General features: G+C 39.3%; 1 protein-coding gene across 2 annotated transcripts in view; it reads left to right on the top strand.

The window, feature by feature from the left end:
* GOLPH3 (golgi phosphoprotein 3) overlaps positions 1 to 14703 on the top strand; it is a 54002-nt gene that overhangs the window by 26496 nt on the left and 12803 nt on the right. The window contains exon 2 of one of the 2 annotated variants that reach the window (XM_036846198.1): positions 9429 to 9560. The exons of the other annotated variant lie outside the window; for it this stretch is intronic. Coding sequence (XP_036702093.1) covers positions 9429 to 9560 — 132 coding nt within the window. The remainder of the gene's footprint in view (positions 1 to 9428; positions 9561 to 14703) is intronic. 2 annotated transcript variants of the gene reach the window in all.

Raw genomic sequence — 14703 nt, 5'->3', positions numbered from 1 at the left:
TACGTGATAAGTTGTTTTCTCTTGCTGCTTTCAATATATGTTCTCTTTGTTTATGTAACAGTTTGTGATGCATCTAGGTATGATGATCTCTTTGTGTTTATCCAGCTTGGAGTTTATTGAACATCTGGATCTTAGATGAATATTTTTCACCAAATTTGTTTTCAGTTGTTATTTTTTCTGCCTTCTCCTCTTTTTGAGACTCCTGTAACTGCTGGGAGGCTTGCTTGAACATTTTAGTCTCTGAGACTTTCCTTATTTTCTTTATTCTTTTTTCCTTTTGTTCTTTAAATTCAAATTCAAGTTCATTGATTCTTTCTCTCTCATCTCAGATCTACTGTTGAGCTCCTCTAGTAAACTTTTCATTTCAGTTGTACTTTAAAAAAAAAAAAAAGTTTATTTATTTATTTATTTTTGACTGCGTCAGGTCTTAGTTGCGGCACATGGGATCTTTTGTTGTGGCACACGGGCTTCTCTCTAGTTGTGGCGTGCGCGGGCTCAGTAGTTGTGGCGCGGGCTTCGTTGCCCTGAGGCATGTGGAATCTTAGCTCCCCGACCAGGGATGGAACCCACGTCCCCTGCCTTGGAAGGTGGGTTCCCAACCACTTGATCACCAGGGAAGTCCCTCAGTCATACTTTTTAACTAAAGAATTTCCATCTCTTTACTGAGATTCTGTATTTGATGAATCATTGTTTTTCTTAATGAGTCATTGTCATTCTTTCGTTTAAGTCTTTAAATATGGTTTCCTTTAGTTCTTTACCCGTTATTTGATAGAATGTCCCTCAGTTTGAATTTGTTTGATATATAAATGATTATTAATGTGTGTCTTAATGCTTGTGTGTTTTCTATCTTTTAAGGTTGGGGCTGTCAGGGTTTCATTTGGATGAGATTAATTGGAATGTGGCACTTAAAGTGTAAGTGGTATTTGATAATTGCAAATCCTAATTTGTTCTTTGACAAATTGGTTAGTTGGGTTGATGGGACTGCTGTTTGTTTTCTCGTAAGCAGCTGCCCTTATTGTCATAATCACACTTACTGGTTTTCTAATAGCAACTAAAGGTTACATGTATGCAAATTTGAATTTCTTGGCCACACATAATATTTTTTAGCCTGTGATGAATATTTTAGTTATAGTTTCTATACTTGAATTACAAAAACCTCTGCCAGATGCCACTGATTTATTATTTCATTAAAGTCCTTCTGGCATTACTAAAAGTCAGTTGCTTGCAAGAACAGAAATCTCCTCCAAGTAGCCTAAGAAAAGGAGATATAGGTGAATCTCATGGAAATAAGGTTTAGGAGTACAGCCCAAAGATACAGGAATGCTTCTGTTAGGATGCCATTCTCTGTGTGTGTCTGTGTGTTCTCTGTGTGTATGTCTTGGTCTGCCTCACATTCTGTGTTCTCTCATTTCTGCTCTGCATATCTCTTTTATACCTTTCAGTTTATCATTGTTCTCTGGTTGCATTTGTGCAAAATGGCCAGTGGCTTCTGAATCCACATAACCAATTACATCTCTAGTGCCCATGCGCATGTACCTGATCCAGCCTCTGTGGGCCAAGTTCAGATTCCCAGGAGGCAAACTTTAATGTGTGCATCCTGGTCCAGTTAGATGTGGCAGAGTACAGTCATCTCTTTCTGTAAAATCTGTAGTTGAGGACAAGTTTTCTAAAAGGGGGATGTGAGCCAAGAGTGGCCTCAGTACAAATTTTGGATTGAGTTTGGTAGTAAATCCCAAATGTTTTTGGAAACCTGGTATTTTCTTTTGCTGAGGAAAGTCTATGTAGAAAGCCATTTCTGAAACATTGGTCACAACAGAATTCAACATTATAGGTTGTTTTTAGTGATTTCATTTTGAAATACTTTGTGCATAAAAACAGAAACATAGCTGGTAAAATATGAAAACTCCTCTGTGTACCTTGTACATATATTGACAACTAGTAACTATTTTGAATTGTTAGGTGTTTGTAGTTTCAAAGTCTGGGCTCTTCAGGCCTGTTCTGTATGACCTCCCAATTCTGGTTTACTTTGTAGTTCTTAGATCTTTCCTTTCCTTTTCCTTTTCCTTTTCTTTTTTCCTTTTCCTTTTTCCCTTCTTCCCTCCCTTCCTTTTTTTCTCTCTTTCTTCCTTCCTTCCTTTCTTTCTTTGGGTATATATTTATTTACTTCTTTTGGAAATATAGTTGATGCACAATATTATGTTACTTTTAGGTGTACTATGTAGTGATTTGACATTTTCATATATTATGAAATGATCACCACCTGAGTCTAGTAACCATCTGTCCCCATACAAAATTATTACAATATTACTGACCATATTTCTTATGCTGTATATTATTTATTTAATAAATTTAGGTTTGTATCTCTTATCCCCTTCACCTGTTTTGTTCCCATCCCCTTCCCCTCCAGCAAACCACCTGTTTCACCTAGCGTAATACCCTCCAAGACCATCCATGTTGCTGCAGATGGCAGAATTTCATTCTTTTTTATGGCTGAGTAGTATTCCACTATATATATATATATATATATATATATATATATATATATATAAATGCAGTAATATGATAAAGAAAGACAAAATACTAGAAGTAGTAGAAACTTCCAGTGATATATATATCACATTTTCTTCATCCATTCATCTGTTGGTAGATATCTTAGCAATTATAAGTAGTGGTTCTGTGAACATTGGTGTGCATATATCTTCTTGAATTAGTGTTTCTGTTTTCTGCAAGTAAATAGACAGAAGTGAAATTGCCTGATCATACAGCAGTTCTGTTTTTAATATTTTGAGTAACCTCCATACTCTTTTCCTTAGTGACTGCTACAATTTACAGCCCCACCAACAGTGCACGAGGGTTCCCTTTTCTCCACTTCCTTGCCAACACTTATTATTTCTTGTCTTCTTGATGATAGCCATTCTGGCAGGTGTGAGATGGTATATCTCATTGTGGTTTTGATTTGCATTTCCTTGTTGATTAGTGATGTTGATTATCTCTTCATGAGTCTGTTGACCATCTGTATGTTTTCCTTGGAAAAAATGTTTACTCAGGTCTTCTGCCCACTTTTTTTTTTTTAATTATTTATTTATTTATGGCTGTGTTGGGTCTTCGTTTCTGTGCAAGGGCTTCCTCCAGCTGCGGCAAGCGGGGGCCACTCTTCATCGCGGTGCGTGGGCCTTTCACTATCGTGGCCTCTCTTGTTGCAGAGCACAGGCTCCAGACGTGCAGGCTCAGCAGTTGTGGCTCACGGGCCTAGCTGCTCCGCGGCACGTGGGATCCTCCCAGACCAGGGATCGAACCCGTGTCCCCTGCATTAGCAGGCAGATTTTCAACCACTGCGCCAGCAGGGAAGCCCCTGCCCACTTTTTAATTGGGTTGTTGCTCGTTGTTTTGATGTTGACTTGTATAAATTCTTTGTATATTTTGGATATTAACTTCTTATCAGATATATCATTTGCAAATATATCCCATATAGTAGGCTGTCTTTTTAAAAAAAAAATAAGTAAAGCGCCTTTTTTTTTTTAGATTTTATTTTTGGCTGTGTTGGGTCTTCGTTGCTGTGCGCGGGCTTTCTCTAGTTGTGGCAAGCAGGGGCTACTCTTTGTTGCGGTGCGTGGGCTTCTCATTGCGGTGGCTTCTCTTGTTGCGGAGCATGGGCTCTAGGCGTGTGGGCTTCAGTAGTTGCAGCACGCGGGCTCAGTAGTTGCAGCATATGGGCCCTAGAGTGCACAGTCTTCAGTAGTTGTGGGTTTTATATGTTAATACAGAAGGGTTTTATGTATTAATACATATAAACATTCTCTATGCATATATATTTATATAATTTCAAATTAGGGTCATACTTTATATATACTATTTTATACCTGTTTTTCATGTTTTATTTATATATATATATCATGTTCTATATTTTTTATTCTGTGCTTACATTTTATTTTTTATATGTGTGTGTGTGTTTATGTTCTATGAAGGAAAATCACATAATACTTTTGGTTGTATACCTCTTATGATATTTGTACACTATGTTTTAAATATTTTATTGCAGGTGGCCAGCCTTTTGAGTTCAGTCTTAAACAACAAACGTCTTCTGGTTAAATATTCTGGAGCTCGTAACTTGAATGATGAGAACTCAGTGTTTGTATATTTAGGGACCCAGTGAGCATTTCCCTTTTCCTCTATTCAAGTTGAGCCACTTGAGAAGAAAAGGGAATCAGGCAAATAGAGATCCAAATAAATGTTATCTTATCACTGAGAAAAAGTTGTGTTGGAGGTTGTTGCTTAGATCTGCAGCAACATCAGGTTTCATATATGTAGTCTCTGTCCCCTAAGTTTAGATCTTGGAACTGCCCACTGAGGGAAGGATTGTGTCTGCAGAGCTTGTCCCTCGTATCGTTGCCTCATTTGTTACTGTACCATTCATTCTTTCTACTTAGCTCCTTGCTTCTGAGTGGCATACTATATGATAAAGGTCATTTATCACAGTTTAAGTTACAAGCTTCTCTTGAGGTCTGCCTAAAGGTTGGCCATTTGTCTGAGTGTCTGATGCTGAGTATTACCAACAACGTAAGATTGATTGGAGCACTCTGTAGTCAGTTTAGCTGGCTCTCCATTGGGAAAGTCTCCACCTACCTGGTTATTATTAGTTGTTATTATTAAAGTAGATTGTTGGTGAAAGGCAAGTAGAGGTGCTTTGCATTAGTTTCCAGGGCCTTCTGATTCCCTGTCTCTTGTGTTCTGTTCTTGGTTTTGTTGGAGGCTTGTGAGCTGCACATGGTATGACTTTTGAATGTGCCTGTTTTGATTTTCTAGCAGCGCAACTCACCAGGAAAACCGTATTAGGGTCTTAATGTGCCCGTTTATTCTTGCATGTTTCCCCTTGTTTTGGACCCATGAACCTAATGAAATCATGTTTCTCTGGATTCTGTGAGGGCAGTGTATGATCCACCTCTATTTGGCATATCTCTGCCTCTCCCATTCTATTTTAGGAGTAGGAGCTGATTCTGATCATAATCTTGAACTTGTAGGGCCCCAAAATAGTTTTTTTTTTTGGTGGTTGTCCAGCCTCCATCAGGACCCAGTTGAGTCTTCTACAGTGAGTGGGGGACATCCTCAAGATACTGTGGCTACTAGTATTCCCAGCGCAGTGCTGCTTCTTCATCAGTAAGTTGATTGCCTGGCCAGTGGTTCTCCCTTGGTGTGACCCTGAACTTTGAGCACTAGTACCCTATCCTTGGACTAACCTGGGATATGAAGCTATTTCCTCCATTGCTGGTGGTAGAGTCTCATACCCATTGGGGGGATCTGAAATGATTATTGGCTTCCAAGCACAAGAGCTGTGCAGTGTCACTGAATACATAGTCATAATTTGTTATAATAATCATCATTGCTATTTCTTTCTTTCTTTTTTTGGCCTTGCTGTGCAGCTTGTGGGATCCTAGTTCCCAGACCGGGGCTTGAACCCGGGCCCACGGCAGTGAAGGCACCGAGTCTTAACCATTGGACTGCCAGGGAATTCCCCGTCCTTGCTATTTCTTTACTCTCTCATGGTATGGTTGCACATGTAGCTAGTTGTGCTTTTGAACCAAATCGTAAACTGCTTGATACTGTCAGGTCTTCCTCACCTATTTTAACCATCTTTTTTAATGTGGCTGGCTTGCCTTTTTGACAGATACGGTATAAGATTTTTACTGGGGCATAAACACATTCATGCCCTGAATATATAACCATCCTGTTTAGACTGCAGCTTCTTGTAATTGTTTCAGAGAGTAGTGGTTTATCTGAGGACAGAATCCTCTGGGCAATGTGGTTGTTACTGACCTGCTCTTATAAACTCTTTTCCACTGAGAAGTCAGGTGGATTGATGGCATGCCTGGATCTGGATGTTCAGTCACCCAATCTTGTACCAAGTTTTAAGATGCCCAGTAACTGACACGGTAGGCTCTAGTTCATCATTACACTGCTGAGCACCTGTGAGGCCTATGCCACCTGTCTCTTCCCTCTTCCATGGGTTAAGGTTAGCTCAGTAGTTACAATACCATATTTCCTTTAATCTAAGGTACCATCTATTTAAAAATGCATCCCAATATCAGAGATAAAACATTTTCCCAGGCTTCCCTGGTGGCGCAGTGGTTGAGAATCTGCCTGCCAATGCAGGGGACACGGGTTCGAGCCCTGGTCTGGGAAGATCCCACATGCCGCGGAGCGACTAGGCCCGTGAGCCACAATTGCTGAGCCTGCGTGTCTGGAGCCTGTGCTCCGCAACAAGAGAGGCCGCGATAGTGAGAGGCCCGCGCACCGCGATGAAGAGTGGCCCCCGCTCGCCACAACTAGAGAAAGCCCTTGCACAGAAACGAAGACCCAACACAGCCATAAATAAATAAATAAATAAATAAATAAATAAAATTAAAAAAACAAAAAACAAAAAAACATTTTCCCTCAGTTTTATTGAGAGATAATTGACATACATCACTATATAAATTTAAAGTATACAGCATCATGGTTTGATTTACATATGCAGGCATACCTTATTTTATTGTGCTTTGCTTTATTGTGCTTCACAGATATTGTATGTTTTACAAATTGAAGGTTTGTGGCAATGCTGCGTAGTCAGATGATGGTTAACATTTTTTAGCAATAAGGTATTTTTAAATTAAGGTATATACTTTTTTTTTAAGACATAATGCTATTGCACACTTAATAGACTACAGTATAGTGTAAATATAACTTTTATATACACTGCGAAACCAAAACATTTGTGTTACTTGCTTTATTGTGATATTGGCTTTATTGTGGTAGTCTGGAACCAAACCCGTGTTATCTCTGAGGCATGCCTGTATCATGAAATGATTACCACAGTAGGTTTAGCATCTGTTATCTCATATGGAGATACTAAACTTCTAAAATATATGTTTGGGGATCGATGAAATCTAGTTTTAAGGTTAACACTAGAGATTAAAAGATGTAAGGGCTCTTTAGCACTTGGCAAGGCCTAAGCTGGTGCTCCGGCTTCTCAGTAGCTCTGCTCACATGTGTTGTGACATGGATTTACTGCAGAATCTTGCTGGCCTAGGTCATGACCAGATTCACTTGACTCTTTTCCAACATACTGCTTTCCCTCTAATAGATGTAATTCTTAAGGATGGTGTTGTCATTTTATCCAGTAATGCCATAAAAGTTTTTAATTTAACACTTCCCTTTTTAGTACCCTTTCTCCCCCGCCTCCTACCTCCTGCAACTTGCTTAATTCCTGATCCTACTTTTATGATGCAGATTTTACCAGGTGTCATCAACATGCTGGACTGTTCTGTTGCTTGGTATGGCTTTTTTGTTTTGTTTTGCTTTTAATTAATTTATTTATTTTTGGCTGTGTTGGGTCTTTGTTCCTGCTCATGGGCTTTCTCTAGTTGCGGTGAGCGGGGGCTACTCTTCCTTGTGGTGCGCGGGCTTCTCATTATGATGGCTTCTCTTGTTGCAGAGCGCAGGCTCTAGGCGCACAGGCTTCAGTAGTTGTGGCTCGCGAGCTCTAGAGTGCAGGCTCAGTAGTTGTGGCGCATGGGCTTCGTTGCTCCGCGGCATGTGGGATCTTCCTGGACCAGGGCTCGAACCTGTGTCCCCTGCGTTGGCAGGCGGATTCTTAACCACTGCGCCACCAGGGAAGCCCCTTGGTATGGCTTTGATGGCTTCATTTATTTTTGGAATATTGCTCATGTGTCCCAGAAGCTTTGCTACAGAACTGTCCGCGCCCATTTGTCTATTTTCCCACATGAAATCAATTCTGTTTAAGCATGTGTCTTTTTATGTTAATGCCCAAAAGCCGTTCATTAAATGTAGATCTTTGACGTCTGTTATTAGAGACTCCATTTTGCTGACATCTCTGGGTATGCCATTACTCTGAGAGCAGTTGAGGCTGAGGTGTATTTCGTTCTCTGCTAGCAAATGTAAGCTTCTAATGAGTACTGTTCATCTGAAATTTCCAGGCTGCAGAGACAGGGCATTGTCCTGTCTACATCCATCACTGTTTTATGAGGTGTACTCTATTGTTTATAGTTTTTAGAGGCTCACCTAGGAACTCCATCTGTATGTCCAGGCCAGTTGAAGCCCAATAGCTGTAACTTTGATTTTATGTGAATCCATTCCTAGGCTTCCTAGGGCTTTAATTGTTTTGGATGGATACAGAAGCCATCGTTTATACCTAATGTCTGTAAGTTATTGGTCTTATTAACCACTTAGCTAATATCTGGCAGTCTTAATTTAATCAGATCCCTAACACTTAAGTTTAAGAGGATTCCCTCAAACGTAGTCAGTGTTTGCTTTCCCTGCCTCACATTTAAATCTCCCTCTTTGAATTGATATTTTTGTTGATCTCCTTGTGGCTCCCTTCATCCAAATTTTTATTTTCCCAAAGCCTTCATTCTCAGAAGCGGTAGGTTCGTCATTTAAGTCCTTGTGTCAGTGGTGAAGTCCCACGGACCCTGATGGTCAGGCATCTTCTTAAATACAAGCTGACCACTGTGATCTGGCAACGTACCAAGACTGACCTCAAGACAGTACCGAAACCAAGGGTCTAGGCCTCCCTATTCCTGGCCCTCCATTCTTCAAAGGATCCATTGACCTGTTCTCCCTCCCATCAAAATTACATGTTACCTTGTTCTGAGCCTTAACCAGAACCATTTATAGCTTCTGCTTTCTCTTCAGAGTTGGGTACTTTAAACTAATAGCTGGCAACTCTGCTGGCAAAGTTCATAGCTTCATAATTTGGACAGTCCCAGTTATTAGCTCTCAAAGAGTGCCCTGACTTTATCTGGTGATGCCTGTTTCACTTGAGAATTCCCAGATCCCTGGATGTCTATCAATCTCATTCTGTCTGGCTGTTTTTCCACCTTGGATGTTGCCCTTAAATTTCTCTTGGTGGGGTGGGGGAGTCCGATTGCTTTACAGTTTGTTATTCAGAACTTTAGGCATGGCCCCATATGTAAGTTTTCTGATATATTCTTCCAAATATAACCTTGTATTTTTATTGTAAACAGCATTGAATGATGTTCTAATTCTCCATGAGGCTACATTGGGCTAGATTATTTTTCCTGAGCTTCTTAATTTGCCCACGTATACTAGTAATAAACCACTATAATCTAGGTTAACTGAGTCGGTGAGCCCTGATGCCTGCAATCTGCAAGAGCCTAATTAGCACATAACTTAGTGAGTTCCAAAGTTATTTGTTGTTTATCCACATGTAAGGAAAGTGGTGAAAAGACAGTAAGTCCCTGAAAATCCTAGTTTAATAATGTATAGTAACTGTATTTTTTCAGTATTTTAATTTTAATTATGGAAAGACATGCAAGGTAAAAGGCACAAGAGATAACTTTGGCTAAAAAGTATTTCTGTTCTTGACTCTGAGTTCAAAGTAAATTAGCTCTTTTGTTTTCTTTTTTAAATAGGGTTACACATCATTTTGGAATGACTGTATATCATCTGGATTACGTGGCTGTATGTTAATTGAATTAGCGTTGAGAGGAAGGTTACAGCTAGAGGCTTGTGGAATGAGACGTAAAAGTCTGTTAACAAGAAAGGTAAGAGGGGGCCTATATAACATCTCCTTTTTAAAGAGTTTGTGCTGCCTAAAAACGAAGACTGTTTCTACTAACAGTTTTCTTTTTTATTGAAGTATAGTTGATTTACAACGTTGTGTTAATTTCTGCTTACAGCAAAGTGATTCAGTGATACATATACATGCATTTTTTAAAATAATCTTTTCCATTATGGCTTATCACAGGATATTGAATATAATTCCCTGTGCTATACAGTAGAACCTTGTTGTTTACTAATAGCTTTCAAAAATTAAAGAAGAGAAGTTGATTTTAAAGCTAAGTCTTTGTTGAATCATGTTTCCATATCTTTTCTTGCATCCTTGGGTTTTTGGTTCTTTGCGCATAATGAGTAATGTAATTCATTGTTAGGATCACTGGCCATTGCATCCTACATATTCAGAAAGACTCCAAACTTTATTTGCTGCTCCTGAAAGCCATGATTTGGAAGACTTGACATAACTACTCAAAAGTGGTATTGTGCAAATTAACTATCCATAGGCTGTTGATCTTTTTGCCAGAATACAAATAGTTTTCAGATCTCCGCCTCTCCACTGTGAAGGTCTGTGTTAATAGAGGTATTATTGACTAGTTTTTAGAATTTCTAACTTTAACCTCAATCTAAAATACTCAAGACTCTTTCTCTTCTAGTCTGTCATTGTTTCTGGGGGGACGTGGGGTGTTTCAAAGCTATTTTTTCCTTAATACATTGTCTTGTAATGAAATCCAAAAAGTTTTAGGTGAAAACTGAACATTTTTTGATTGATATGCCAGAGAGAGTAATAATCCTATAGGAAAGAAAGAAATGTATTCTTGAAGGTTGTATGCAAAGTAAACACGGTATGGCAGAAAATATTCCTCGTGGAATATTAAAATTAAATCTAGTCATTTAGAGTCAAATGAGCTGGCATGAGATTAGTTTTGAAGTTACTGTTTTAGATATCTATGTCATAAAGCAGAATAAAATTTTTATTTGTTTTACTGTACAACCATAGATTTATGGAGGACAGAAACCTTAAGAATTTGTCATTATAATTATCAATGAAATACACACATTGGTTACTACTAATAATAGAAATTACAAGTAATTTTACATTAATGTTATGGAGCCCTGACCTAAAGTGAAAAGATTTTTTTTTAATTAATTAATTATTTATTTATTTATTTTTGGCTGTGTTGGGTCCCCGTTTCCGTGCGAGGGCCCTCTCCAGCCGCGGCAAGCGGGGGCTACTCTTCATCGCGGTGCGCGGGCCTCTCACCATCGCGGCCCCTCCCGTTGCGGAGCACAGGCTCCAGGCGCGCAGGCTCAGCAATTGTGGCTCACGGGCCCAGTCGCTCCGCGGCACGTGGGATCCTCCCAGACCAGGGCTCGAACCCGTGTCCCCTGCATTGGCAGGCAGACTCCCAACCACTGCGCCACCAGGGAAGCCCAAGTGAAAAGATTTTGATACTGTTTGTTTTTTTTTGGAACAGGAACCAGTTTTGTGTTGATTATCAACAAATTATTTGCTCTTTCATTCATTTATTCATTCATCATTTACTTATTTAGTGCTTAAGTCTTCCATGCATTGTGCTTGACTCTGGGGATACACTGGAGACCAAGAGACACATGTTCCCTGCCTGCATGGGCTTTTTATTCCAGTCTGCTTGTTTGTATGATCTTAACTAGGCAGTTGATAGGTCTTTTGGAAAAATACTCCAATATGATTTAATCTATTCATTTAAAAATAATGATTGATTATATTAAGATAATACATATATGATAGTTATAAAATCAAATTGTACTTAAAGACTGACGACAAAAAAGATAGCAGTCTTCCACCTGCCCTTCCCCACTCCTTAGTCTTGTATCTGGGCGGCGGCCATTCTCAGTCCTTGTATTAGTTTCGTAAGGCTGCCTTAGCAAATTACCACAGACTTGGTTGCTCGAAACAACAGACATTAATTCTCTTTACAGTTCTGGAGGCCACAATGTGCTGTTCCTTGCCTCTTCTAGTTTCTGATGGCTTTGAGGCTTTCCTTGGCTTCTGGCTGCATCTCTCTCTGTCCTCTGTTTTTACATCACCCTCTCCTTTGTATGTCACTCATAAGGACACTTTCATTGCATGTTGGGGCTCATCTGGATAGTCCAGGACAATCTCATCTCCAGATCTGATTTAACTTAATTTTATCTACAAATATTTATTAAGGGTTAGATTCTGGGGATTAGGACATGAACACCTTTTGGGGGTCACCATTCAGCTTGCGACTTGCGACAGTTTTCACTTATTTGGGCATTTACCTCCATATTTCTAAATAAGCTTATACTGCCATTTCTTGATAAATCAGTTGGAGATGCTCTTTACTTACTTACATCTATTACTTAAAATAGATGCATATTTGCGGGCCTTCCGTGGTGCCGCAGTGGTTAAGAATCTGCCTGCCAATGCAGGGGTCACGGGTTCGAGCCCTGGTCTGGGAAGAGCCCACATGCTGCGGAGCAACTAAGCCCGTGCGCCACAACTACTGAGCCTGCGCTCTAGAGCCTGCGAGCCACAACTACTGAGCCCACGCGCCTAGAGCCCATGCTTCACAACAAGAGAAGCCACCGCAATGAGAAGCCTGCGCACCACAGTGAAGAGCAGCCCCCGCTTGACGCAACTAGAGAAAGCCCACACACGGGCAACGAAGACCCAGCGCAGCCAAAAAAATAGATGAATATTTGGCTTTCTTACATACCACTCTTTACCGCTACCTTTCAATCTTCCTAATAGAGTTATATCATAATTTTTGGCAAAACAGTAATGATTGTTTTATATTGTTACAACTATATTAATACTGTTTTCTGTAGAGTTAAGTTTATATCCTATGATTTCCTTTCTTAGATAGTTTTGTTTTTTTCTAGAGTTAATCCCTTTTTTTAAAGTTTTCTATGTAGCTCTCCGTTTTTCTTAAGTGCTCCATCAGAGAAAAGTTAGATTATTAATTTTCAAATGTTCAGATACATCAGATAACTCCATTAAAATTTGCCTGTGCTCCAGTTTGGACTGGTTATGCTTTGGTTCTACTGGGACTTCCTGTCACTTTTTTTTTTACTGCTTCAGCCCCCTGTTTTCTGGATCTAATGTTTTCTTCCACCCTCGTGGGAGGAAAATGTTTTGAGACTTTGCATGCCTGAAAATTCCTTTATTGTACCATATTTCTATTTGACAGATTGGCTGGGAATAGAATGTTAGATTTTTCCCACAGAATTTTTAAGGCATTTCCCTTTTGTCCTCTAGTATACAGAGTTGCTGTTAAAGTCTGATGCCCTTCTGATTTTCATTCTTTGTATGATGCCTGTTTTTTCTTCTCTGGAAGCATTTAAGATCTTCTCTTTATCTCTAGTGTTCTGAAATTGTATAATATGCCTTGATGTGGGTCTTTAAAAATTCACTATGCTTGGACTTCTTCAATCTAGAAATGTGTGTCTTTTGATTTTGGAAAGTTTTATTTCTTGTATCTTCACTCTGTTTCTAGAACTGTATAAGGTGGAGTGGACCTCTTGGCTGTTCTTTATTTTCTTTCTGATTTTTATGTTATTTTTCTTTCTGGTTTGTTTCCTAGCTTTTTTGAGATATAATTGACATTCTCTTGGTCTCTCTTACCTTTTAACCCTCTGTTGAGTTTTTTATTGTGGCTTTCATGTTTTTGATTTCCAGGAACCTTTTTTTTTTTTTTTTTAATTTTATTTATTTATTTATTTATTTATTTTTAGCTGTGTTGGGTCTTTGTTTCTGTGCGAGGGCTTTCTCTAGTTGCGGCGAGCAGGGGCCACTCTTCATCGTGGTGCACAGGCTTCTCACTATTGCGGCCTCTCTCGTTGCGGAGCACAGGCTCCAGACGCGCAAGCTCAGTAGTTGTGGCTCACGGGCCCAGTTGCTCTGCGGCATGTGAGATCTTCCCAGACCAGGGCTCGAACCCGTGTCTCCTGCATTGGCAGGCAGATTCTCAACCACTGCGCCACCAGGGAAGGCCATCGTGGCTTCTTATTCTTCTTGTTTTATGGATGTAAGATTTTCTTTTAAATCCCTGAGGATATTACTGCTCTTTTGAGAATTTTCTTTATCTGTGTTATCTGTTTCTTCAGTTCTTATTTTCTCTTTTGGTCTCTTCCTTGTTGAAGACTTTCAAGTGTCTTGTCATCCTTGGTTATTTGTTTGCATTTAAGAATGAGGCTTGTCCTCCAAGAAGAAAAACCCTAAATATAAATTATATGTGTGGGCAGGAATATTTACTAGTGGGCCACACATTGCTGAATTTTGTTAAGGAGTTGGAACTTGCTCTGAGTTATTGAAGAATTTTAAGCGGAAGCTGAAATGTCATGATAAGATTTACCTTTAGAAAGATCAGTGAGGAGTATGGATTGAAAAAGGCTAAAACTAGTTCAGGGAAGCTAGTTAGGAAACTTAATCCAAGGAAAGTTAATCAGATTAGGTAGATTAGAATGATTGCAGAGGTGATGGAGAAAAACAGTCCATCTGAGAGAGATTTGGGGGGCAGAACTTCACAAGAAGAAAGATCCAACTAAACCCAGCTTATTGTCAATGTGAGACCATTCTCAAAGGGGTGGGCATGCACTGGGTGTTCAGGCCAGATGGAAGTAGATTTAGGGAGTAAGTGAGAAGTAAGAAGTGGTGGCATGACCATAGCATATAGACATACAACTTTTTCTCCCAAAGTTCTCCTTTCTTTTTTCTTATTCTCTCTGACCCCCTACTAAAAACATGGTCTAGAATAGTACTTGCCAATCAAACTCTGTGATGATGAAGATGTTCTATATCTGCACTGTCCAGGATGGTAGCCACTAGCCACATGTGGCTATGAGCCAGACACTTGAAATGTGGTTAGTGCAAATTGAGACACGCTGTAAATAAAAACACCCTGGATGTGTGAGGACTTACTATGGAAAAATAAGAATGTAAAACAATCTCAATTTAAAAATATTTATTACATGTCAGTATTTTGGCTATGGTGGGTTAAATCAGATATATTAAAATTAATTTCACCTGTTTTCATTTTTTAAAATATAACTACTAAAAATTTTTTTTTTTAAGTTTATTTATTTATTTATTTATTTATGGCTGTGTTGGGTCTTTGTTTCTGTGCG

Source organism: Balaenoptera musculus, chromosome 3 (assembly GCF_009873245.2).
Source record: "Balaenoptera musculus isolate JJ_BM4_2016_0621 chromosome 3, mBalMus1.pri.v3, whole genome shotgun sequence".
NCBI lineage: Eukaryota > Metazoa > Chordata > Mammalia > Artiodactyla > Balaenopteridae > Balaenoptera > Balaenoptera musculus.
The sequence above is the reverse complement of the archived record's forward strand: the minus strand, read 5'-3'. Positions and strand labels throughout refer to the sequence as shown.